This window comes from Micromesistius poutassou (genome assembly GCF_964030765.1).
Source record: "Micromesistius poutassou genome assembly, chromosome: 15".
NCBI lineage: Eukaryota > Metazoa > Chordata > Actinopteri > Gadiformes > Gadidae > Micromesistius > Micromesistius poutassou.
The window spans coordinates 7461147-7482432 of NC_140285.1; the positions used below are offsets into that span (position 1 = coordinate 7461147).

General features: G+C 41.0%; 2 protein-coding genes across 2 annotated transcripts; both read right to left on the reverse strand.

Annotated features, from left to right (window-relative positions):
- Positions 1 to 741: 741 nt before the first annotated feature.
- On the reverse strand, positions 742 to 10837 carry slc25a33 (solute carrier family 25 member 33). The gene is made up of 7 exons (XM_084479668.1): positions 10672 to 10837; positions 8791 to 8964; positions 5330 to 5407; positions 4312 to 4412; positions 4031 to 4097; positions 2781 to 3061; positions 742 to 1860 (listed from the first exon to the last, which is right to left on the reverse strand). The coding sequence occupies exons 1-7, from the start codon at positions 10710 to 10712 to the stop codon at positions 1661 to 1663; spliced, it is 942 nt and encodes a 313-aa protein (XP_084335794.1). The 5' UTR covers positions 10713 to 10837; the 3' UTR covers positions 742 to 1660.
- A 2521-nt stretch (positions 10838 to 13358) lies between these two features.
- On the reverse strand, positions 13359 to 20949 carry spsb1 (splA/ryanodine receptor domain and SOCS box containing 1). The gene is made up of 3 exons (XM_084479196.1): positions 20763 to 20949; positions 17177 to 18036; positions 13359 to 15850 (listed from the first exon to the last, which is right to left on the reverse strand). The coding sequence occupies exons 2-3, from the start codon at positions 17868 to 17870 to the stop codon at positions 15723 to 15725; spliced, it is 822 nt and encodes a 273-aa protein (XP_084335322.1). The 5' UTR covers positions 17871 to 18036; positions 20763 to 20949; the 3' UTR covers positions 13359 to 15722.
- Between the last annotated feature and the right edge of the window lie 337 nt (positions 20950 to 21286).

Genomic DNA, 21286 nt, shown 5'->3' on the forward strand with positions numbered 1-21286 from the left:
CAGCTGGAGGATTGCGCCAACAAAATTCCGTCCTGTACAATGGCAATAAACATTATTCTATCCGACTCTATTCTTCTTCTGAAAGCCCAGCCTCTTTGACTTTTACATTTAGTTCACTTTACCTACTTTAGCTCGTTCACTATGAATGAAGACACAGATTCATTTGGAACATTTCTCTCCCAGAATGGCTGCCACCTGGTTAATATACAACTGACTACAAGGGTCAAGTCCATTCATATCATTCCAGGCCATATAGCTCAACCAGCTACAAATATAATCCATATTATGGGAACTTAATGGGAACTTAAAGGAAGAAGGAAAGTATTTTTCTAAGAACTAAATAACCGGATCATCAACTAGAGTAAAATGATATACAAGCCGGATCTGTTGACAGTTAGGGATAGGAACAAGTTTGGTACAAAGGGTCATTCTTTCCTCATTGATATTGATTGGGTTATTTGCATCTACGTCAGACTTTCGTTCATCACTTGCTGATATGGGTTGGTGTCAGCAAATCAAGAGAACAGATGCATGTCAAGATAAAGTCACTTTTTAAATTAAAATACTGGCTAAAAATGTAAGAACATATACATGGTGCTGGGTTGCAGCTTTCACTCAGTTAGAAAATGCCACACTTAGCATTCATCAGAAGTGCAATAAAGCAGTCACTCTTGCACTAGTTGATGGCTTGCAACTGTTTACTCTTGAATGTCAGATTCATAAAATAAAAAACATGTACTGTAATGGGACAGCAAACGTATTTATTGAAGAGGCACAATTCTGTTTCCCCATATCCATTTCTTTCCTTGAATCATTTATCGACACAAAGATAATGTTACATTATCCTATAAATGTGTAATCCACTCTTCCAGGAACTATATCAGTTGGTCTTTTTCCTCATTTCTCATGTTGAAGTTGAGGTCAAAGCCTCAGTCTTGAAAGTTAGTCACCCCAACAACCAAAGTATAAGTTCTTGATTCACTTTATTGAACCAGTGATTCAAATAGTCAAGGTCCTTTTTTGTGTTAAATTAACTTTTGAAACAACCAGCATATACAGATATACCTGTATAGAGTAATATAAATATATTACTCTGATATAATTCAACTTCAGAACCACAACTGTTCTGAAATTTTGGAAGGAAAAACAAAATAACTCTTAAAAGTCTGTTGGGGCTGTATGGTTCATGTGCACCAGTATTATAAGCTTTATAATCTTCCCTTCATTATCCAGAACAGTCAACCTGCACATGATGAGTGTTGGTACATTCACTTTCACTGATAAGCATGAGAAAACAGGTACAATAGTAAGAATACAAATAATACACATAATAATTTAGTTAACTTAACAATACTCCTCTTTCGGCCAGTGACCTATTTTTTTTACAAAGGAAAGAACAAAAGAACAGCTCAGGTATGGAGTATGCACGAGTACTGCAAACGAGGAACATCTAGACATGCTTTCAATAAAATAAAAATATATTTCGGTCTTTGGATAGCAACGCAAGAAGTGTCAATTTTTCACCCCCAAAAAAAGACAAGTCTTTATTGCAGCGCATAAAAATAGAAAAAGTAATTTGCTGCCTTCTCAATAGTCCTTCAGCCAATGTGCATGAGTACCACATGTCTGCCCATCTTGGCTCCGTTCAAATGTTTGTGTGTTACTTTGACTCAGCCAGCATGTGGATTAGGAGTTCATAGGTGAACAGGACAATGGCCGTGTTTGGGATCTGTCTAATTAGCTGTGGAACGAGTCCTCTGTAAAAAGCCGGATAGCCTTCCTCCACAGCTATTAATCTTCCCGTCTGGAAGAAATACTTGTACTTGCTGCCTTCCTCGCGCAGTCTTGTCCGGATAACCTCTGCAAAGTACACAACAGAGGTGTAAGAAAATACATCTACCCACATTCAGTTTTATAAATGCATACAAACAAACATTAAGTCATTAAGCAGATGCTTTTATCCAAAGTAAATTAATTCATATCCGTGCTTTTAAGTAATTGGTAGGGGTTAGGTATCCTGCTTAAAGGTGCAGGCATCAGGGATCGAAACCCAGTACATTTTGGCACCAATGCCACAACCTGATTCTGCCCCATGCATACTTAAAGCTAGGGTGGGCAATATTTAGAAACCAGCCAGACGAAGTAAGGCCATCCAATCATTTGGGCAGAATGAAATGATGGGCAGGCTTATTACAGGCTTGCATCAGCCTCAGACAGATGCCCAGAGTAGTGCTGGATATGACCAAAAATTTATATCACTGTATTTTTCTAAATTCTAATGGTTTCAAGGTATATGACGGACGGAGGGAGGGGACACACACACACACACACACACACACACACACACACACACACACACACACACACACACACACACACACACACACACACACACACACACACACACACACACACACACACACACACACACATCTTCAATCAAAGCAACATCAAGTAAGTGATGCCGCACGCAGTCGTACCATGCGTGCTATGAAGCGCAACATTGAAAAGGGTCCCGTCTGAAACAGTCGCGTGGTGCAGCATTCCAAACAAATCAATCAAATACCGGTACGGTGGTATATTAAAAATTCATATCATAACAAAAATACACACCGGTATTCGGTGTGAACTGGTATACCGCCCAGCACTAGCCCAGAGTAGAATAAATTGTCTCCCCTAACTTTACAAAACATCTCCGTCTTCGTTAACCGCAATATTAATTCTGAAGAAACAGATGTTTTTAGATGAGCTGGATGTGGAAACGTTTATTAAATGCTTACCGTGTGGATAAGCTATGCAGGACGCACAGCCCTTTGAAAACGCCGCTGCCACCATCAGGCCCAGGAAGTCCGACGCTACCTTCTCAGTGTTTCCGTTGGGTGAGGAAAAGCGTTCCTCTGCGAGGCGCTTCTTCAGTGTCTCGTAGATGAGGAAGCAGATCATGGTCTCGGAGATGCCAGCGTAAGAGGCGGTGAGGCCGCGGTAGAAGCCCCTGATGCCTTCTGTTCTGTAAACGTAGCGAGCAACCTGCAGTGCGTTCATTTTCTTCTCCCCCCTGGCCCTGGAAGGTACAAAACGTAATGATCATTAGCCTCTTTATAAATGCTATTCAATACTTGATGTCTATTTTTGCAGACACTTTTATCCAGCATGACTTGCAATAAATTAAGGGTTTAGCATTTTGCTCAAATGTGTCTGTAGCTAGACTGCAGACATTGTGGATCGAACCTAGTACCTTTCATCTGGGAGTCCAAAACCCTAGCCACTACACAATCGTGTCCCCTACAACTACATGTTTGTCTGCATGTCTATAGGGCTGTTGGGGTTAAGAAATGACCCCTGCGGTAATCTGAGGTAGCAATATGTGATAATAACGGGTTTATAAGAAATTTAGCCCCAGCCCTTATGTTACTGAATCAACCTAGGTTATATAAATAAGAAAAAAAGTAAAATATATATCAAAAAGAAATTGGTCCATTCTAGGGTTGCTGCGATTAGTCGACGTACGCAAATAAATCAACGCAGACAATGAGGGAATGTCAATATTTTTAACCTGCTGATCGTTGTTGGCCTGAATGCATCTTAATCATTTTTAAAACGGTTGAAATCATTAAACCCACTGGACAGTGCTTCAAAAAGCAAAACACACTATTCTGTATGAGGACCACCAGAAGGGAAAAGGCACTACATATTCTTCTATCTATTTTGCTGCACTTGTGCCAACTATTCATTAGGGCAGGCATTTTGTTTTTCGAATGAGGCTCAGTTGATACTACTGCCCTGTACTCTGTAGTGTAAATATGGGATCTTCTCTGAGCGCAGTGCAGTGCGTCAGCACAGGGTATTTATGGACAGCGGTCACATGCTCAGCTCCCACGCGGCTGAAGCCAAGGACAGTGTCATGAGGACGGAGATTACATTACAAGAGGCCAGCGAACACGTTAAAAAGACCCCTAAAATAACCACTGTCGTTTAAAAACCAAACTTGTACCCTGGAACCTGCATAAGGTTTAGCTGAAACCTGACTTACTTTTTCTCCAGCTGCATCCTTGTCTTTACCATCCAGATGGGGTTCATCATAGAGTTGGTCACAAAGGCTGTGGACCAAAGTGAAAAGATAGTTTATATTAATAAAGCATTTAACATAGTGCCTGTAAGACCGTTTAAAGTCTCATGACTATATATAGTAATTTTCCAGAGAAAGCGCCAACATTGACATGCTAATCCCTGAAGTCTTTTTTTCCTCCATTTTTCAGTTGACAAGTATTAAGTGCTGTGGTTAATTTAAAAAGTGAATTTCATTCAGTTTACCTGCAAAACCTGCTGCGCTCATGTGTACAGGTCCACTATTGGGTGCAAACACGCCATTCAACGTCTCTTTGGACTTTGAGTATGCAGCAAAGTAGATGGCTCTGGAATATACCGAAAAATAAAGTTTGACATTAGCTGTTGACTAACTTTCATACAAACACTGATACACTGAGCATGGAACGGTCAGTGCCTGCCATCCCTGATACTATAAAAAGGCAACCCTAAGGACAGTGTGGGATTTGAGCACTTTGATGTAAAAATCACATATGCACTGCTGCGCGCGCGCGCGCGTGCATGCGTGCGTGCGTGCGTGCGTGTGTGCGTGCGTGTGTGTCTTTGACAGAGCGTACTGGGGACAGACTGTTCGACAAGCTTAGCATGCTCGCTAGCCACACGGCGCTTCTGGAACAGCCCAACAAAGTAGTCAGAATAGGCTGAATAAGCACCAGAGATATGCATGGGGTTATGCAGCAGTTGGACAGGATCGGGAACTTACTAAAAGCTATTCATTAATTAATGTAATGCATTCCCGTTTAAAATTCAACCTGGCAATATTAGCTGTATAAAATGTTGTGGTATTGCCACACTGCTTTACGGCTGTTAATCATTATAGCCATGTCCAAGGATGGTATAAGTGTTTGTCTACTCAGATCCAACAGTGTATGGTTATCACTGTTAAACATTATATCCATGGTCCGAGTGGAGACGCAGCCGATGAGGAAATGTAGCTATTGGCAGTTGTTAATGTTTGTAAACAATCCAAAGGTCAGCATTTCTCAAAGATAGACATCAAACCTTTACTTAAATAAAGGCAAACAACCAAATACTGGGTGTCCAGAACGAGAAGCTTCAGTCAAATTTTGACATGATGTTTTAAAGCATGTTGGCGATAGCAAATCGATGCATTTCTTCTATGACCAATTTTTTGATGCAGATAAGTGAAAGTGACGCCAATGATGTGCTCTTGATCCAAATATCCCTAATGAAATGTAAATGAAGCCACAGTATATCACTGTACCTTGAAGGGGCTACACCCACTAGGTTGGGCCCCAGGCCCCGAAACAGCGACCGTGGCCCCTCCTTTTCCAGAATTGACCTGGAATGATAACGTAAAATACATTCAACATTGGCAGGAAATGTATAATGGCACAGTTAATCATTGGTAAGAACGGTTGTTCCATCATAAACGCATGAAAACATCTGGTGATTCTGCAACTCATGCCACAGGTCAGGTGAAATCTCGTCTTCTACAGCAACCTGACGGGCCCCGTGGCTGACATTACTTCATCAACGTACAGTAAGTGACCTTTACTCTCCAGAAACACAAACAGACCTGCCAGAACGCGGTGAAAGGGCAGGTTAAAGTTAGACCGTGATAAAACAGAATCACATCAACCATTTCAACAAATGGATGACAGTGATTTGGCCTTCTGTTCAATGTTTTTCAATGTGTTTATCTCAAATACACCCCTTTGTCAGATGGTTACTGACCCTCTTGTTGGGGAATTCCAAAACTAGATTAGTTTCTTGTAGTTGGTATCACACCTTTGGATTTTCAACAACAATACATTTCACCTTTCCAAACCAAGTTCCTTGAGAATCTAACAGCTTAACGATCACTTGACTGCCTTGCTAGGTTTGAATGATGTGTGTGGTACTTAAAACACATTGAATGACCACAGGACCAACACCTTAATGATTGAACTGCAACCGTCCTGGCATTACCGATTATTGGCATTATTGAAAATTTGTGGAACAACTTGGAAAATCATGTAATATACTATCAATATCCAATTAAAATCAAAACTGTAAAATAGGGCGGTTAACTGGAACAATATTTCCAGTTATTGCTTTGATACAAAAAATTGCATCAAAGCAATAACACTGTTGGGCGACAATGGTCGCGTCAAGAGGGCGATTGAAGAGATTGAATATTTTATATGCTATCGTTTACGAATGGGACTCGCTATAAAGTTGTGGTGCTGGAACCATGAGTGGCGGAGGACGATGATGCTTGTCCCGCACTAGCAAGCAGAGTAGGTGCTGTTCGGACTTGAAGTGAGTCGAAGGCTCAAAGAATATTTGTGCACCAGTGATTTGACTAAATTTACATGACTCGTCTCAAAATTTAACAAAACGAAATGAGTCAAAGCGGGGTATCGGTGTTCCTCAAAATGGAAACATGAAGAGAAGGAATGAGCTAATTTTATTAAATTGATTTGGTTTGTTAACAAACTAGACTAGTCTGCTACAGAGCCATAAAGGAGGCCCTTTACATTATTGACTTTTTATTGGAAGACACGCCCGGTATTAGCTTGATCCTATTTTTTCCTTTTTGCTTGATGGTAGATTAATCCTTGCATGCGCTTATAATGTATGCAATTACACCATTTATTATGTTGTATAATTTCAGTTTTCATTATTAAGTCAAGAATAGGTCTACTGTTATACCTGTTATCCACAACTGGTGAGTCAATGTCAGCAGAACTAGGCAAAGCAGGGATTTATTTCAAAGTCGCATCGTTTTTTGGAATAACAATGCAACAAACTAACCATGCATATGCAATGATCACTTATGACAGTTCACGGCCATTAGAAACTAAATGAATATTTGCTTTGAAGGCTCAAGACTCAAAGCAGGCAAGGCAGTCAAGTCTCCCAGCTAAGTCAAGTCTCACAGCTGGTGAGTGCAAGCCAAGACTCAAGTCTCTGACAAAATTCCCACATATTATATACTTGAATGTTAATTATTATAGTGCATAGAAATGTACAATCTTGATATGCCTTTTCCATTATTCTTCTTCCGACCAAACTTATGCAATTAATGTGGCCAAAACTACCGAACCAATCAATTCCATTCAACATCTGTCACAAAGGTCTAGGTCCATACATCTGGGCAATGACTTTTCATATTTGTAAACTTTATACTTTTTGAGATATTCTACTTTTAAAATATTATTTTTTACAATTTTCTGACACCTACTACTACTACTACTACTACTACTACTACTACCTTTGACAGTATTACAGTTTAGCTTCCAGATTTTGTAACAACGTATTTCAGCACTTTGCTTCTTCAGGTAATGCAATTCAGCGTCAGTCAGTTTTTTAGCAATGCACTGCAATACATCTGATATTTCAGATATGTCAGCAATGCAGGGCAATACATTTGACCTTTCAGATTCTTCTGTATTCTTCAATTTCTGCATTTTTAGCAATTGTTTGTGCTTTTCATTCAGCTGTCACTTTATTTGTTTCCAACCATTACATTTTTATTAAATGGTGTGCATGTTTACATTGTTTATTCCATTTAGACTTTTGAACTCTGTTCAAATCCCTTCACTTGATTTAAGCCATTTAACGTTTCTTTACGTCTTAATCTATGTGGGTTTAAAACATTTTCAACCTCACTTTGTACTACAGCACTCACTGCATTTTCTGAAGGAAATGCATTTTCTAGTATTGACTGTGTTTACATTTTAAGAAGCATATCTAACTACCTCCCTCATCTTACTCACAGAAAACAGATAATTGTTCAAAGGTTGTGCAATTAAGAGAAGACAAGAGACTGAAGTTGATGGTTTCTATGTTCAGTGTCTGATTTCTGTCCAACCATAACTCAACCACACTCAACTATCAACTTTGCATTGGCTATACAACCCTCAGCTGAATTTAACTGAAATATGGTTATGGTTCTTAGAAGATGCTTTTATCTGAAGCGACATGCAAAAAGATAATAAAGATAACATGCATTTCTATGCACTGTAATCCCTTATGCGTGGGATTACATTTTCCAGTTGTTAATTGTGAGTACCAAATGTATATTTGACAGCCCTTAGCCCCACTTCAAAATACACATGCAAATGTTTGCCTTCTGACATTTTAAAAATGCACTAAAACCTGTACAGAAGATACACAAGCCTAAATCCAACTAAACCGGTTCCCACTTGAGTCTTGCCTGTGTAACAAAAACAACAAAACACAGACACCGTCCTCCTCCCCCTGGTAAATTTTCTGGCAGTTCTGGTGGCGTGCCGGGATATAGAGACTTTCCAGACCTGGGCTAATGCAAATACTTGAATTCAAATTGGTGCCACACGTCTCTTATATTTCCATCTTGGTGTTTGAAAGTAAAGCAAAAGAAAATCTAACCCCAGACAGGTTCAGACAGCCACCAGAATACATAACAGATCCCATCACACCTGGAGAGGAACAAGAAGCTGCATTTCCAGGGCAACACACAATTAGCACCTTTCTGTGACCAATAAGTTGAACCCACATAAACTAGACACAGTTAACGGCTAATAATTAGGTTGTTCCTAGCACAACAGCTCTCACATAACAACTAGGTGCAGTAGCTGGGGGGGAAGAGTGGAAAATGCATGACTCCTTAGAGTGTAAACTGTGCGGTATCTATGAGGCCCTTTTAACGCAACAACAACAACAGCAGTAGTAAATACAGCAGCAGTGGGAACGTACCGCAAAACCTGCAGGAGTCCCGGTGTGACCGTCCCAGGACGGATCACCCCGGTGCCGCTGAGCGTGCCCATCTGCACCTGGAAGACAGGGCGCAGGGCCAGACCTGAAGACTGCAGGCGCGTCTTCAGCACCTCCAGGGGACAGGTCACGATGGCTCCTACGGTACCACTACATCTAAAAGGAGAGAGAACAAATCATGCAAATGAAAAAGATATATCATAAGGATGAGCACTCATTAGACAAACGATAGACACAGACAGGTAGATGGTAACTACTTCAAATCTGATTCATCCTTTAATAAGTAGAGGCCACCTCAGTTTAATTATATAATCACAAAACATAGATGGGTGGTTATTGTTGAAATTACACAATGACAAAACACGACAGGGTGTTTATTGGTCATGGAAGATGGGTTCACACCATGACCACAATGACATACTGACTGAGCTCAAGCACCGTCCCTTGAACTTGAGATTAAATACATGCTTAAAATTCAGAAGAGGTCCAGGCTAAGGTATTGCATTGTCCTGTATTTAAATTAAGTGAACATACAATTCAGGTTTATGTGCCAGAGATTTACCCAAAACACCCCCACCCCCAACTCTCCATAACAACAATTTGGGCTGGCTCCCAGTACAAAAAAGAACACATTGCTAATGGGGACTTCCTGCACTGCCTGAACTTTCCTTTTTGAAAGTACAGGATACGGAATGAGGCTGAACTGAAATCTTGAAGAGTTCAAGATTCTGGCTGTACATTTACATTAAATAAGTCTAGGCCAGGCATTAGAAAATAGAAAGTCAACGTGCATGCATTATTTGTTTACAAAGTCATTCAAAGATGTCACACAGTCTCAGGTGCCTGTTTGAAAAACAGTTTAAAATTGTTTATACGTTTAATAACATTTTTAGCTAGTGAATCATAGCGATCATAATAATAACAACATCAACAGATAAATACCTAGATTTCCTTAGAGGAAATCCTTGTCCATTGCCAACAGTGTTATCTTAAGAAGGGAGAACATTTCTACCGACACCAACTTCATTGTAAGATACCATTTAATACACATTTTAATATATCTAAATTAAAGCCAGTGTATGTCGTGATAAATTAGTATGGTTTCATATGTTTAAAGCTCGCGAGGATTGACGCAACACGTCTCTAGTCGAGTTACGTAAGACCAAGGGCATCTTGCTAAGGTCGGTTTCATGACTGCGGCACCACTGCTCTGTGCAGAGCCCCTTGAAGGGCAATACGAATATGTCGTTTAAAAGCACTGCCTTGACACCGATGTACAGCACAACTGCAACATTTAGCGTCACATAACTAGTATGAATGCCAGTATATAACATTAACGTTCCGTATTCAACATAACCGCTGCCCAATAGGTGACGTGGTGGGTGAAACCAAGCACTTCCCGGTACACTTTAGAGATACAGAAAATACATGTTATAATGCACATGCTAATATAAGCCATGTGGTTCTGTTGATTAAACGCGGACCTTGTCAGTTAGAAACAACGTGGCTACTGGCAAGTAGCATAATAGGACAGGAATTACTTGAATAGTCTGGAATTAGACCGGACCATCCCAGGACGTAGACAGCAACCATTGCTTGAAACATGCATTTATCGCGTGAGGAAGCTAGCAAGCGGTAGCTAAGCTCCTTCGTTATTAGTCATTAATATAGTGTTGTAAATCGAAAGCTTACTTGACACAGACACACACATTATATACAACGCGGACAATTAAATATATTACCATCAACGCACAAAAAGTAACGTTAAATACGCAAAATATCTCAAAAAGTGGCGAAGTAACGTTAGCCGCTACAACAACCAATCGCAATTTAAAAGAAAACACGTTTAAACCTTCAACTTACCCCCCAGCGAAGAGATGTAATAAAGTGTCTTTCTGTGCCATTTTTTTTTTTTTAGATTGACACCATATTCCTTTTTTTGTTTCAGAAAATGCACAAAAATAGAAGCGAAGATTACTCGGATCGGTGACTCTTGCGAGCTCGTCCTTCCGGCCGGCTTTCTGGGGCTGAGGCTGACAGCGGTGGCTGAACCGGCTGGCCTAAAGACTGGCAGTGACGTCAGGGGGCCGGTGGGGGGTGTTGGCCGTGACGTCGGACCAGTGTTGGGCAATTGTCATCTACACCGGTCACCGGGGCATAAATAAACACGCACATCAAACATGCACGATCATAAAACATCAAAAACAACAAAAGGCCAAACGTGCTTTGGAATAGTTCGAGAGATTCGTTTAGTCTAGTTCTGTTTATAATAAATTAGGTAGACCTAAATCTTATCAGGGTATATATATATATATATATATATATATATATAATTGTTTAGAATGTTTAATGCTAATCTATATTATCAATAGATTCGTTTATTAGATCATTTGTTTAGTCCATAAATTGTATTATTCAGTATTTTAATTAATAGTATTTTTTTTAGCAAGCTGGCTATGTTGGCTAAGTATTAGTATACAAAACATCTCATTTCGTAGATAAAGGGACTGATATAGCACCAAACAATATCATCTTTACAGGACACTGTAGTACTGTAGCCTATAGTTGTTCCAATCCAATCATATGACAACGGAGATCTAGCAGCTATTTGAAGCTCGAGATGTTCCGAAGTGTTATGCAAGTCATGCATACGTTCTCAAACACTAGAACGTAACCGAAACTCAAAGGGAACTATTAACCCATGCAACGTATTTGGCGCCCCCCCTAGAATGTTTGTCCCGGCACGCCCTTAGGAAAGCATGACGTAGGGGGGACTGTAGGGTACATCTCATGTTATTTCATTGAGATTTCTTCCCTTCATTGCATCGTGTTTTCGCTCTTGAAAGGCCGTCTTATAGAAGGTACTTCGTATGTTGTTTTTTTTTACATCATAAAGGAATGCAGGAAACCTCGTGTTTATCACTTTGAAAGGGCACCCATGTGGCACCATATCACGTTTCCACTGGAGGGAACTCCACTTTGTTCAAAAAAGTAGCTGTGTGCACATCCCACCTACTGGCCAGGTGCAGGACAAATAAAGTAATATAGAATGAAAGAAATGTAATGTCGTACGAGGTGGTCGTAGGCTACGAGGTATATTGTAGGCGTTGCCTGGCCGGTGGAAAGCCCCGTCTTTGAAAAAACATTGGAAACTACCAAGCCTAGCATTCTTCTTAAACTGTCAAAGCAAGTCAAGGTGCAATGGATGAGATGTAACATTGTCAAGTGCAATCTGTAATATATTTGCTATTTTATTGAATGTAATATACATGTTATGAATTGGATAATAATAATAAGCGTCATAACTTTATATAGCACCTTTCACATTATTTATTTAGAACACGCTTTTGTCCGACGTGACATACAGTAAGTGCATTCAACAATGACGATATAACCCGATTTTTGGTATTAATGTGCTAATTATCTAGTTTGAATTGCTACGATATAGAAACAAAATATAGCAATTATTTATTTATTACTTTATTCACAAAGATGTAATCTAAACAGATGAGTTTCTACTGCGGAAGATTGTTAGGGGTTTCATCTGTCCTGAAGCGGAGTGCAATGGAGCCTAGTGGACAGGCTGAGGTCGGTGTATGGTTTGATCATGTGCTGTGGGATTGATCGGAGCCGTTCGCAGTACAGTAGGCAAGTACCAGCGTCTTAAATTGGCTTCGGGGAGAAATCGGTAGCCAGTGCAGGGTGAGGAGGGGGATTGCATATTGTTCTCTTTATCGTAGTACAATGTTAGGCGCTTTTTATGTTCTTTCAGCTGCAGCATACATGTAATTAAAATCGTTTTCTTTAAAGAAATCATTACATTTTCTTATTAAGGTGATTTGAGGGTTGATTTGAGGATAGCACTTGTGATATTGAAAGCTTCAAAACTTAAAAAATGTTTATTTACCACTGTAACAAATATTTTGCAATGCAAAACAATGTTTACATCACAAAAAAACAGACTTAAGGGAGGGACTCGGGAGTCCTTGAAACCAATACAGCGGTGCTTGGGTTAGAATTAACAGTGGTTTCTGCGAGAAACGAGAAAACAAGTCCAACTCCTTTCGCCCACTTGACTTATGGTGGTCAATAGGCCTAGATGGGCCTTTCCAAACCCATTGTTATTTATAGGAGCAAGAACCAATGCAGAAGTTAGTGTACCAGTGCAAAGCTCCTGCTACTTTGATTAAATGTTTCAAGCTAACATCAGTTATGAATGGTTTCTTCTCCACATAGTGGACTTCATCATTAGGGTGTATGCGTTTGTTTAAAAGTTAAACACTACAAAAATGGCATCTATGCCATTTCCGCCCAAGACAGACCAATGGTTTAACCTGTAGGCGCGGCTTGTTTACCATTCCGCCCACTTCCCATACTTCCCGTGTCCGAGAGATGGTTTCAAACTACCTCCAGAACGCAACTCTCTGAATATAGGCTACCACGTATTGAACAGTAACCACTCTGAGTCATACCTAGCCCGAAACGACGATACCACAAAGGATCAAGTCATAGTTTTTAATCAATGTCCAAAACAGAACCATATTTTGTAAACCTTTTTTACTTTGAGTGAGGCAACATTTAGCTCAGCAATGGAAGGCTATCAAAATATGGTAAAGACAAGCTATAGACATGTAGTTTTAGGAGGGCTGCAGCAATAATCAATTTTGTTGTTGGGGGTTACATTGTTACAGTGATTGTATAACCCATGTTTGAACAGGGGATGGGTTTGGGGATTAATATTCTTAAAGTACTGATTCAATTAACCACTGATTCAACATCAATCCAACTATGCTCAAGCACGGGTGAGAAATACGCCCACTCAGACAGAATTTGATGAGGTTATGTTTGCGAGGTTTCCAAAGATTCTAGGTTTCCCAATTCCAACGAACCGATATGGACACAATATGGCTTCTAGGTCACGCCATCCGCGGGCTGAAAGTCAATGAATTAATTCACATTGTACATTCATTCGGAAAACTTTCTTGTAAAATATAGCTTTATTAAGTGTTCTAAGAAATTGGCCACAAATAATCTTTTATATAGATAGTGACAAAGCGAAACTAATTCATAACATGCTTGAAAATCTTTTGAACTACGAAAATATATACCCGACAGCCCCTCCAGACCATGCACCAGACGCAACAAACATAAAACTACATTGTCGTAGGCCTACAGACAATTAGAGCTTGTGTTACATCTCTGTATATTCTTTTAGTGGCACAGTTGGTGCGTGAGCTTTAGAAGATTAAAAGGCTTGTCTTTGTTAGAGTAGCATGAAATGAATTCCGTAAAAGGAAAAGCAATAAGGAAATTCATACGGAAAACTAACGAAAAGGAATTATCTAAATGTCCTTTTAAACTAGTCTCATTAGTTGATCGTTTTAAAAACACTTAATCACAGCTCTTAAAAGCAGTTCAATAATGGATTTGTAAATCCAACAATAAATGTAGTCTTTGAGGTTCCATTTAATGCTCCATTAAAAAGGATCTTTGATAATTTTTTAATGTGTTCTTAATTAAAACAGTTTTTAAAAGGGTAAATTAAATATTCATGAATTCTTTGTGGTACAATTCGTCCTCCATAAATACGAGTCCACATCCAGCACTAAGCTAAAATGAAAAGAAAAAAAAAGACATCTGCACATTAGAAAAAAGATTACACATTGGAAATGTCCATGGCATATCACCACATGTTGGCAATTTGACTACAATTGCCTGTCATTGATGCAGCATATCATAGCTGGTCAATCCGCGCCTAAATATTATAATGCCTGAACCATATGCAGCTTTTGGGGGTTGTTAAAAGAAGGCATCATGCCTTTCTCATGTTTTAACATGGCTCCCAAACCAATCCATCCCCTTTAAAATCCCAACACCAAGAACACGAACAGAGGCATAAAGTGACAGAAAGACAGGAGACGAATTTTTAGAAATTATCTCTTGGAGGTGCATGCTACACACAAAAGTCACAGTGACATAGAATCATAAAAGATTTCTGGTCATGATGCCCATGCCCCAGTCAGATGCCCTAATGGTAAACAAACAGGCACTTCCATATTGCAAAGAACCTGATGGTGAAGAGTGCAAAGAGAAGAGAGAATCTGGGGTTTGGGTGACCGCTGAATGAAGTTTACCATAGCAGTTGTCACAAATGCTACACAATGGTGCATCCAAAGCCCTACTGTAGACTATACCAAGTCGGGTGATCAACGACACCTCTCTGGCAAATTCTATTAGTTTGTTTAAAAAACAAGCGCAAGATTTCTAAAATCCAACTTTTTGGGGTACTTTTAATATCAATGAGGTGGTGTCCATGTAAGATAATGCTGCCATCTTGTGGCCAGACACTAAGAGCACATCGTTCTCACCTCCAAATCGAAAGCTACAATTTAATTTTAACCTTTTACATCAGCTCCTTTGCACACAAAATGTGTGACGCTTTAAAAACCCAAGGAGGAAATTCATGATTCCTAGATTCCCAAGAGGTCTGGCGGTTACAGCAGAGGTACCAATGAGTCATCCCACCTCACCATCACAACTGAAGGAGGTGCATTTTTGACAGTGAGGGTTCACAGGCGTCCGGGAACCTAGCATCTGCATAGTGTTCAGTGAGTCCTGATGTCCTACTTTAGAGTATACTCGTGATTTTTAAGAAGACAGTGTAGAGTATAAAGCCCAACAGCAATGCAGGCCCTGTCATCTGAGCACTTGTCAAACATGAAAAGCAGTGCTATTGACTGAGGTTCGATTTTGTGTGAGCGGAGTGGGGGGGGGGACGGGGGACAGAAAGGATGATTAGATATAATCTGTAGTAGTGCGGTAAAGTAGGTTGAAACCAAATGGGATCCCAGAGAGATGCGAGGAAGGGGAGGAGTGTGTGCGATAATGTGTATGCCGTGATTGTCAGCCATTGGTCATTGGTAGAGAAGGTAGTTTTTGAGGGACGCTGGGAGCGGTAAGCCCTGGATCTCGCTCAGGCGATCCTTCCCCAGTGCCACCCTGATAGAGCACCGGCACAGGTCCATCAGAGGGAGGGGCTCCGCTGCAGACAGGAAGGAGGACACGGGTAAGTGACCATTACACCCCCACAAACTGTAATATCATGGAATAGATGGGTTTCTGATAAGCAAGTTTTGGAGTGATGAACAAAGCAATGAAAGTAAGAAGGCCTCTATTCTTACTGGACATATTCATAATCTAGCCTCAAGTTCAGCTTAAAGTTCCCTCATCTGATTTTACACATTGAAGCTCTCATTTGGGTAGTGGAAAAGACACATTTTGAAAGTGATAAAAGATTTCCCACTACCCAAATGGGACGGTTGTTTTCAGTGACTGAATACAATGCTGGCACTTCTTGTACACAAATCGTTTTTCAGTCACATGATGGCATGATCGTCCAACTCAGTTTTAAGGGCGTACATTAGCAGATAATGATGGTGGCTCATCAATAGGTTCTTTACTATTTAATATTTTTTACAATGCCCTAACAAAACACTATGAGACCAACTTGAATAATTGCCCAGCCCTAATTACTCATTTGTTAATAAATAAGGACCAACACTTTGAATAGACTAGACCGAGAAATTATGCTCTTTTTTTGCTTAAAGATTCATTTTAATCACTCAAAAGAGCACATGAGCCCTGGGGGTATTGGATCTAGTGCATCTTTGCACTGGCTTAGTGAACTTCGTAAACAACCTGCTTTAGCTCCTCTATGTGAACTGGAGACCGTCACAGTCACATGGAATAACAGTCAAAGCAGGTCAAAATATTTCCTATAAAACAGAAAGCACTAACTGACAACAATTCTGATTGAAATATGCCAAATAAAATAAGTAGATTAGGTTCAATGTGTAGGACTTAGTGGCATCTAGCTCCTTCTTTCCAGCGACGTAGGAGAAGTTACGGTGGCCTGTACTGGCCTTTAAGGAGGTAGGTAAGAAGGTAATCCCGAAATATGGTCATCATCTAGACAGCATTGAGTGGTCAAGTGAAGAGGTTCCTTCTTTTATCGATTAATAATTTGTATTTAGTTACTTATTCTGTAAAACTATGGGCCATAGCTTACAAGTAGGATGGGATCCTAGGATAGGATTTACAATTAAAAAAATAACTGCAAACTGTCTAAATTGTGTCAGGGCTATCGGGACTCGTCAACCCACTTTATATAATCGTTGATTACGTGGCCTGACTGACTCAAGTCTAGCTGGAAATTAAAAGTGTTGCCCTGTAATGAACCAGTGCTTCTGTAATATGGTAGCCCTTATTCATTAACCAGTTAATTAGTAACCTACCACTATTGCATCCTGTGCAGCGTTAATGTTCATTGACCTTGCCATGTTCTAATGCATGCGACTTTTTCACTTACGATCAAGCCCGTTGATGTACCGGATCCTGATTTCACAGTGGCCCCACACGGCGCTCACCACGGGGTACAGCTTGCGGCCCTTGAGTCCACGGAAGGCCACCCCCAAGTACTGTCCATCCACGACGTAGCCCAGCGTTCCCTCGTCCATGTCCAGAACAACCAGCAACGAGTCCGGTATGATGAAGGTGTCGTCGGGCTCCAGGAAGGCCGGGTAGGTCTTGCCCGGCCGGTTCTTCCCGTCGTGGTAGAGCTTGCTGCGGCACAAGTCCCAGCCCCACGACTCAGTGTTGCTGCCCACGAGGGCCGTGTAGCCCACTGAGTGGAGGGCGGCCTCGCCCGTCGCCACCCCCACCACGGCGTGCGTGCCGCGCTGCCGCATGGCCCAGCTGATCTCCCAGACGTGCAGTCCCCGCGTGTAGCCCACGCGGGCCCGGATGGCGTCCGTGCTCTGAGCCACCGGGTGCCGGTGGAAAATCATCCGGTTGTCGTCCTTGACGAAGATGTTTAGCGAGCGGTCCTCATCGTTCCACGAGTGCTGCGCCTGGACATCGGAGCCCGACGGCGGCATGTCCAGCAGCAGGTCCAGCCGGGATGGTTTGGTATGGTTCAGGGCCTGGAGCTCCAGCTTTAGGGGGCTGAATGCTGGGTCCCGCATATCAATGCTCTTGATGCCCCCGGGGACTTTCTGCCCCATGCTCAGAGTGGGCTCTGACTGCACTCCCTACTCCCCCCGTCTCCTCCGGTCAAACGGGGGAGAGCAGATCAGCTGCAGACCCCGTCCTCCACTGTGCAGCTCCAGACCAGGCTGGGCGTCTCTAGGGAACAGCGGGTCAAGGCCAGGACAGACGACTGGAGCTCACCTGCAGAGATTTGTAAATGAGAAAAATATAAACATATTGGTTGGCTCCAACAGGCAAGCATTTATGTCATGGCACTACTGTTGGCGGTGTATTAAAATAATCACACATCTTGTTAGTGGTTTGTTGACAAGAAACTAAAGACACGATTACCGGTATTATTCCCCGTCTGTCTAGCGGTTTATACCTGTCAAGGAGCCATGGCTGTGAGGCAGCCAGACCTCTATAGCCATTGTTAGGTCATTGTTTCTACACAATCCCTACTTGCGCTGTTTATTTGGATGTCATGTAGTCGTGTAGTTGGGATTTCAAGACATTTCATACAGCTCTGAAGCAGTGATGACAATAATTGATTGTACGTTTATCAAATGTAGAACCGTAACCCTGGGATGTCTCATCTTGCTTTTGTTCCAGTTCTTCCATCATTAGTCAGTCTTCTGGGAATTGTAGAGTTTTGAACACAAGCTGACAAATTGGACATGGTAGAAGGGTAGAAAAAAATTCTATATCTTCTGTCGCAATTGTTTTAACCTTAGGTAAAAAATAAATTCTGCTTAAAATCAAGTTATTTAGGATGGGCACTTGGTATTTAATAAAAAAATATATATCTGTTTAAAAAGGAGTGGAAAATTATTTGAAGAAATTCTAAGATCGGTGGAGACAACTTCATAATCCCAATTTCAGGAACAAACTAAAGAAGCCTTGTCCTTTGATGCCCCATCAGAGCACATGCCTCCATGCAAATTGTATTGACAGCGAACTTTAAGAACATAACTAACAAGATACCAGACTTAAATGTACTTCACAGCAAGCAGAATCACTAACGGTTTGGCATGTATATTTCACTTTCCATACAGTAATCCTGAATCTGGAAGACAAAGCAAGAAATAAAAAAAAATAGGAAATAAAAGGGGGAAACTCCAGCTATTTCCAACATTTGGTCTGGTCAGAGTGAATCAGGAAAAGCAGTTATAAAACATCTGGCTCGTCTTGTTTGCCACAGGTTTTTTACTTTTAGTTTAAAAAGACTTGATAGAGTGCAGCAGGAACAACGCACAGCTGATGACATTGTGCGTCCTGTTCGACAGCGCTCATCTCACAATAATGCACTGGTGTTACAAATCCACACCAAAGACGATTCCAACACTTGTTGTAGCCTTAGAGATCACGGCACACAAAGTCGACCATTATCCAACCATGCACAACTTAATCTGAACACATGTTGTGACTCACCTACAACTTTATAACGGGAAGATCACATCAAGTTCACCTCAGCAGTTCCCTGAATACATAATGCGTGTGATTGGTACCCCTACAAGTAGTCAGTGCTGATCGGACAAGCCACAACCCCAGATGAGGTCACCACATATTATATCTAGGCTATTGTGAGTCATGGAGAACCAGGCTGCTGAGAGGGCCACTCTAATTGAATTGTAGACAAGAGTTCATTGAGAAGTGTTTGGCACTTTATGTAATGCAAGTAAACAACCGTTTAAATGGGTCATGTCTCTCCAGTGATGGCCAAACAGGAGGAGAAAAAAAGAGCAAACACGGGTGGCCAGCAGCTGAATGTAAACAGTCTCTTCTTCAATGCCTGTCCGGCCGTCTGGAGGAGTGCAACATGTTAATTTAAGCATACTTTTGGCCAAGTGGTCCCCCTTAATTCCTCAATGTGGCAGATCGCCACCTTGCACCCAAACAATACAAGTAGTAACTCAAAACTAAGACTATCAAAAACAGAAATTCGATGTCCAGGCCATTTAAAACCATAGAAAACACAACATGACCAAGAGTTAAAGTTACTGTTTTCAATGTTTGTCATGATGACTTGCCTGAGCTTGCATCCGATATGTAGGATTACCCTGGATTCAGGTGCCCCTTGTGTTTAAAACTAATTTGAATGCAATAGGTTGGATTGCTTGAATATGCAGAGCCAAGGAAACGCTTGTCTCTTATATAAAAGGCCAATTTGGACGTCTTATGATCTGGTGAGTCTATAGAGCTCATGCAGTTAGTTCTATAGGAGGAAATACTGAACCAAGGTCATACATAACGCAGAATAACGATTGTAAGAAGGAGTAAGCCTAGACGCAACATTGATACCGACATCAATATATTACACAAGGTATATCAAACATAAATCGCCAAACAGGCTGTCAGACCAGGTATTTAGCCTACAAAGTAACAATTAAAACATACCCTAGAACAAGAATAGGTATCCACAGATACTCTGAATACCTAATGAGGTACCGACATAGCCTACTGCATTCATTTCTCTTTAACCTAAGGCCTGTGTAGCACATATATGCTGGCAGATACAACAGATAAGTCGCACATTTTGTATTCCTTGCTTAAACTAATGGTGCAGGACCTTTCCAGGTTCATATCCGACCATTGGTAGAGCGCACAAAGCCTGCGGCAATTATGTTAATATCATGCAATGTTACATTATGTTTGAAACATGTGTGTTGGCTTGTTTGTTACACAGGAAGCAAGGCACGTAATTGTTATCTAGCACAATGCCGCAGCAGCATAAACACTTTTTTCAACGGTGTGACAAGTCAACGATTGAAACAAAAACTTCTTACATTTCAAACGGATTCGCTTTATTAGGAAACGAGATAAGAACATCGCAAAGCTCGAGGTTCTCCTGTCGTCGGTTCTTGTTCACAGTTGAAAATGAGACAAACAAACGGTGAAAGGAAGCAAAAGGCAAATAATCCACTTACCCTTATAACTATTTAAACTGTGGGACAATGGTGGCAAATGAGACGAGGTACACGGCTTCGAGTTCACGGTTTTAACCTTACGCCATGGTGGTTTGCCTCTTCATCGTAGCCCTACAGACTTACCTAATAATACCATTTTAGGTTGAACATGAATTGGGTGAAATTAATGATGGCTACTCGAGCTTCTCCCGCGTCACGTGGTAAAATAGCTCCCAGCTGCTGTTCTAGATTAGGTAGACTCGCGAGATCACGTCGATCTCGCGAGTTCCGATTTTCTTGCTTCTCGCGATGCCGTCTACCAAACGTCTGGGGATTTCTAAATTTCAAGGCTGTGGCCCAATAGTATTTTCTGCTGCTATTTTCCTTACTGAGTGAAATGTCCCTAAAGTATCAAAGGGCAGCCATGCTAAGAGCTGTTTGAATACTCTTAATGCTAAGGAAAGGTGCTTCAATGCTTCCTTTCTTATCATTTTTTTTAACATTTAAAGCGACACACCATTCCACCGTTCACGAAAACAAACGAC

Coding starts and splice junctions, on each gene's coding strand:
- slc25a33 (XM_084479668.1), bottom strand. CDS start 10,712: ATGGCACAGAAAGACACTTTATTACATCTCTTCGCTGGGGG. Junction 4,413..5,329: donor GTGGGTGTAGCCCCTTCAAG/GTACAGTGATAT, acceptor GGTATATTCCAG/AGCCATCTACTTTGCTGCAT. Junction 4,098..4,311: donor GAGCGCAGCAGGTTTTGCAG/GTAAACTGAATG, acceptor TTTGGTCCACAG/CCTTTGTGACCAACTCTATG.
- spsb1 (XM_084479196.1), bottom strand. CDS start 17,870: ATGGGGCAGAAAGTCCCCGGGGGCATCAAGAGCATTGATATGCGGGAC. Junction 15,851..17,176: donor GTACATCAACGGGCTTGATC/GTAAGTGAAAAA, acceptor TCCTGTCTGCAG/CGGAGCCCCTCCCTCTGATG.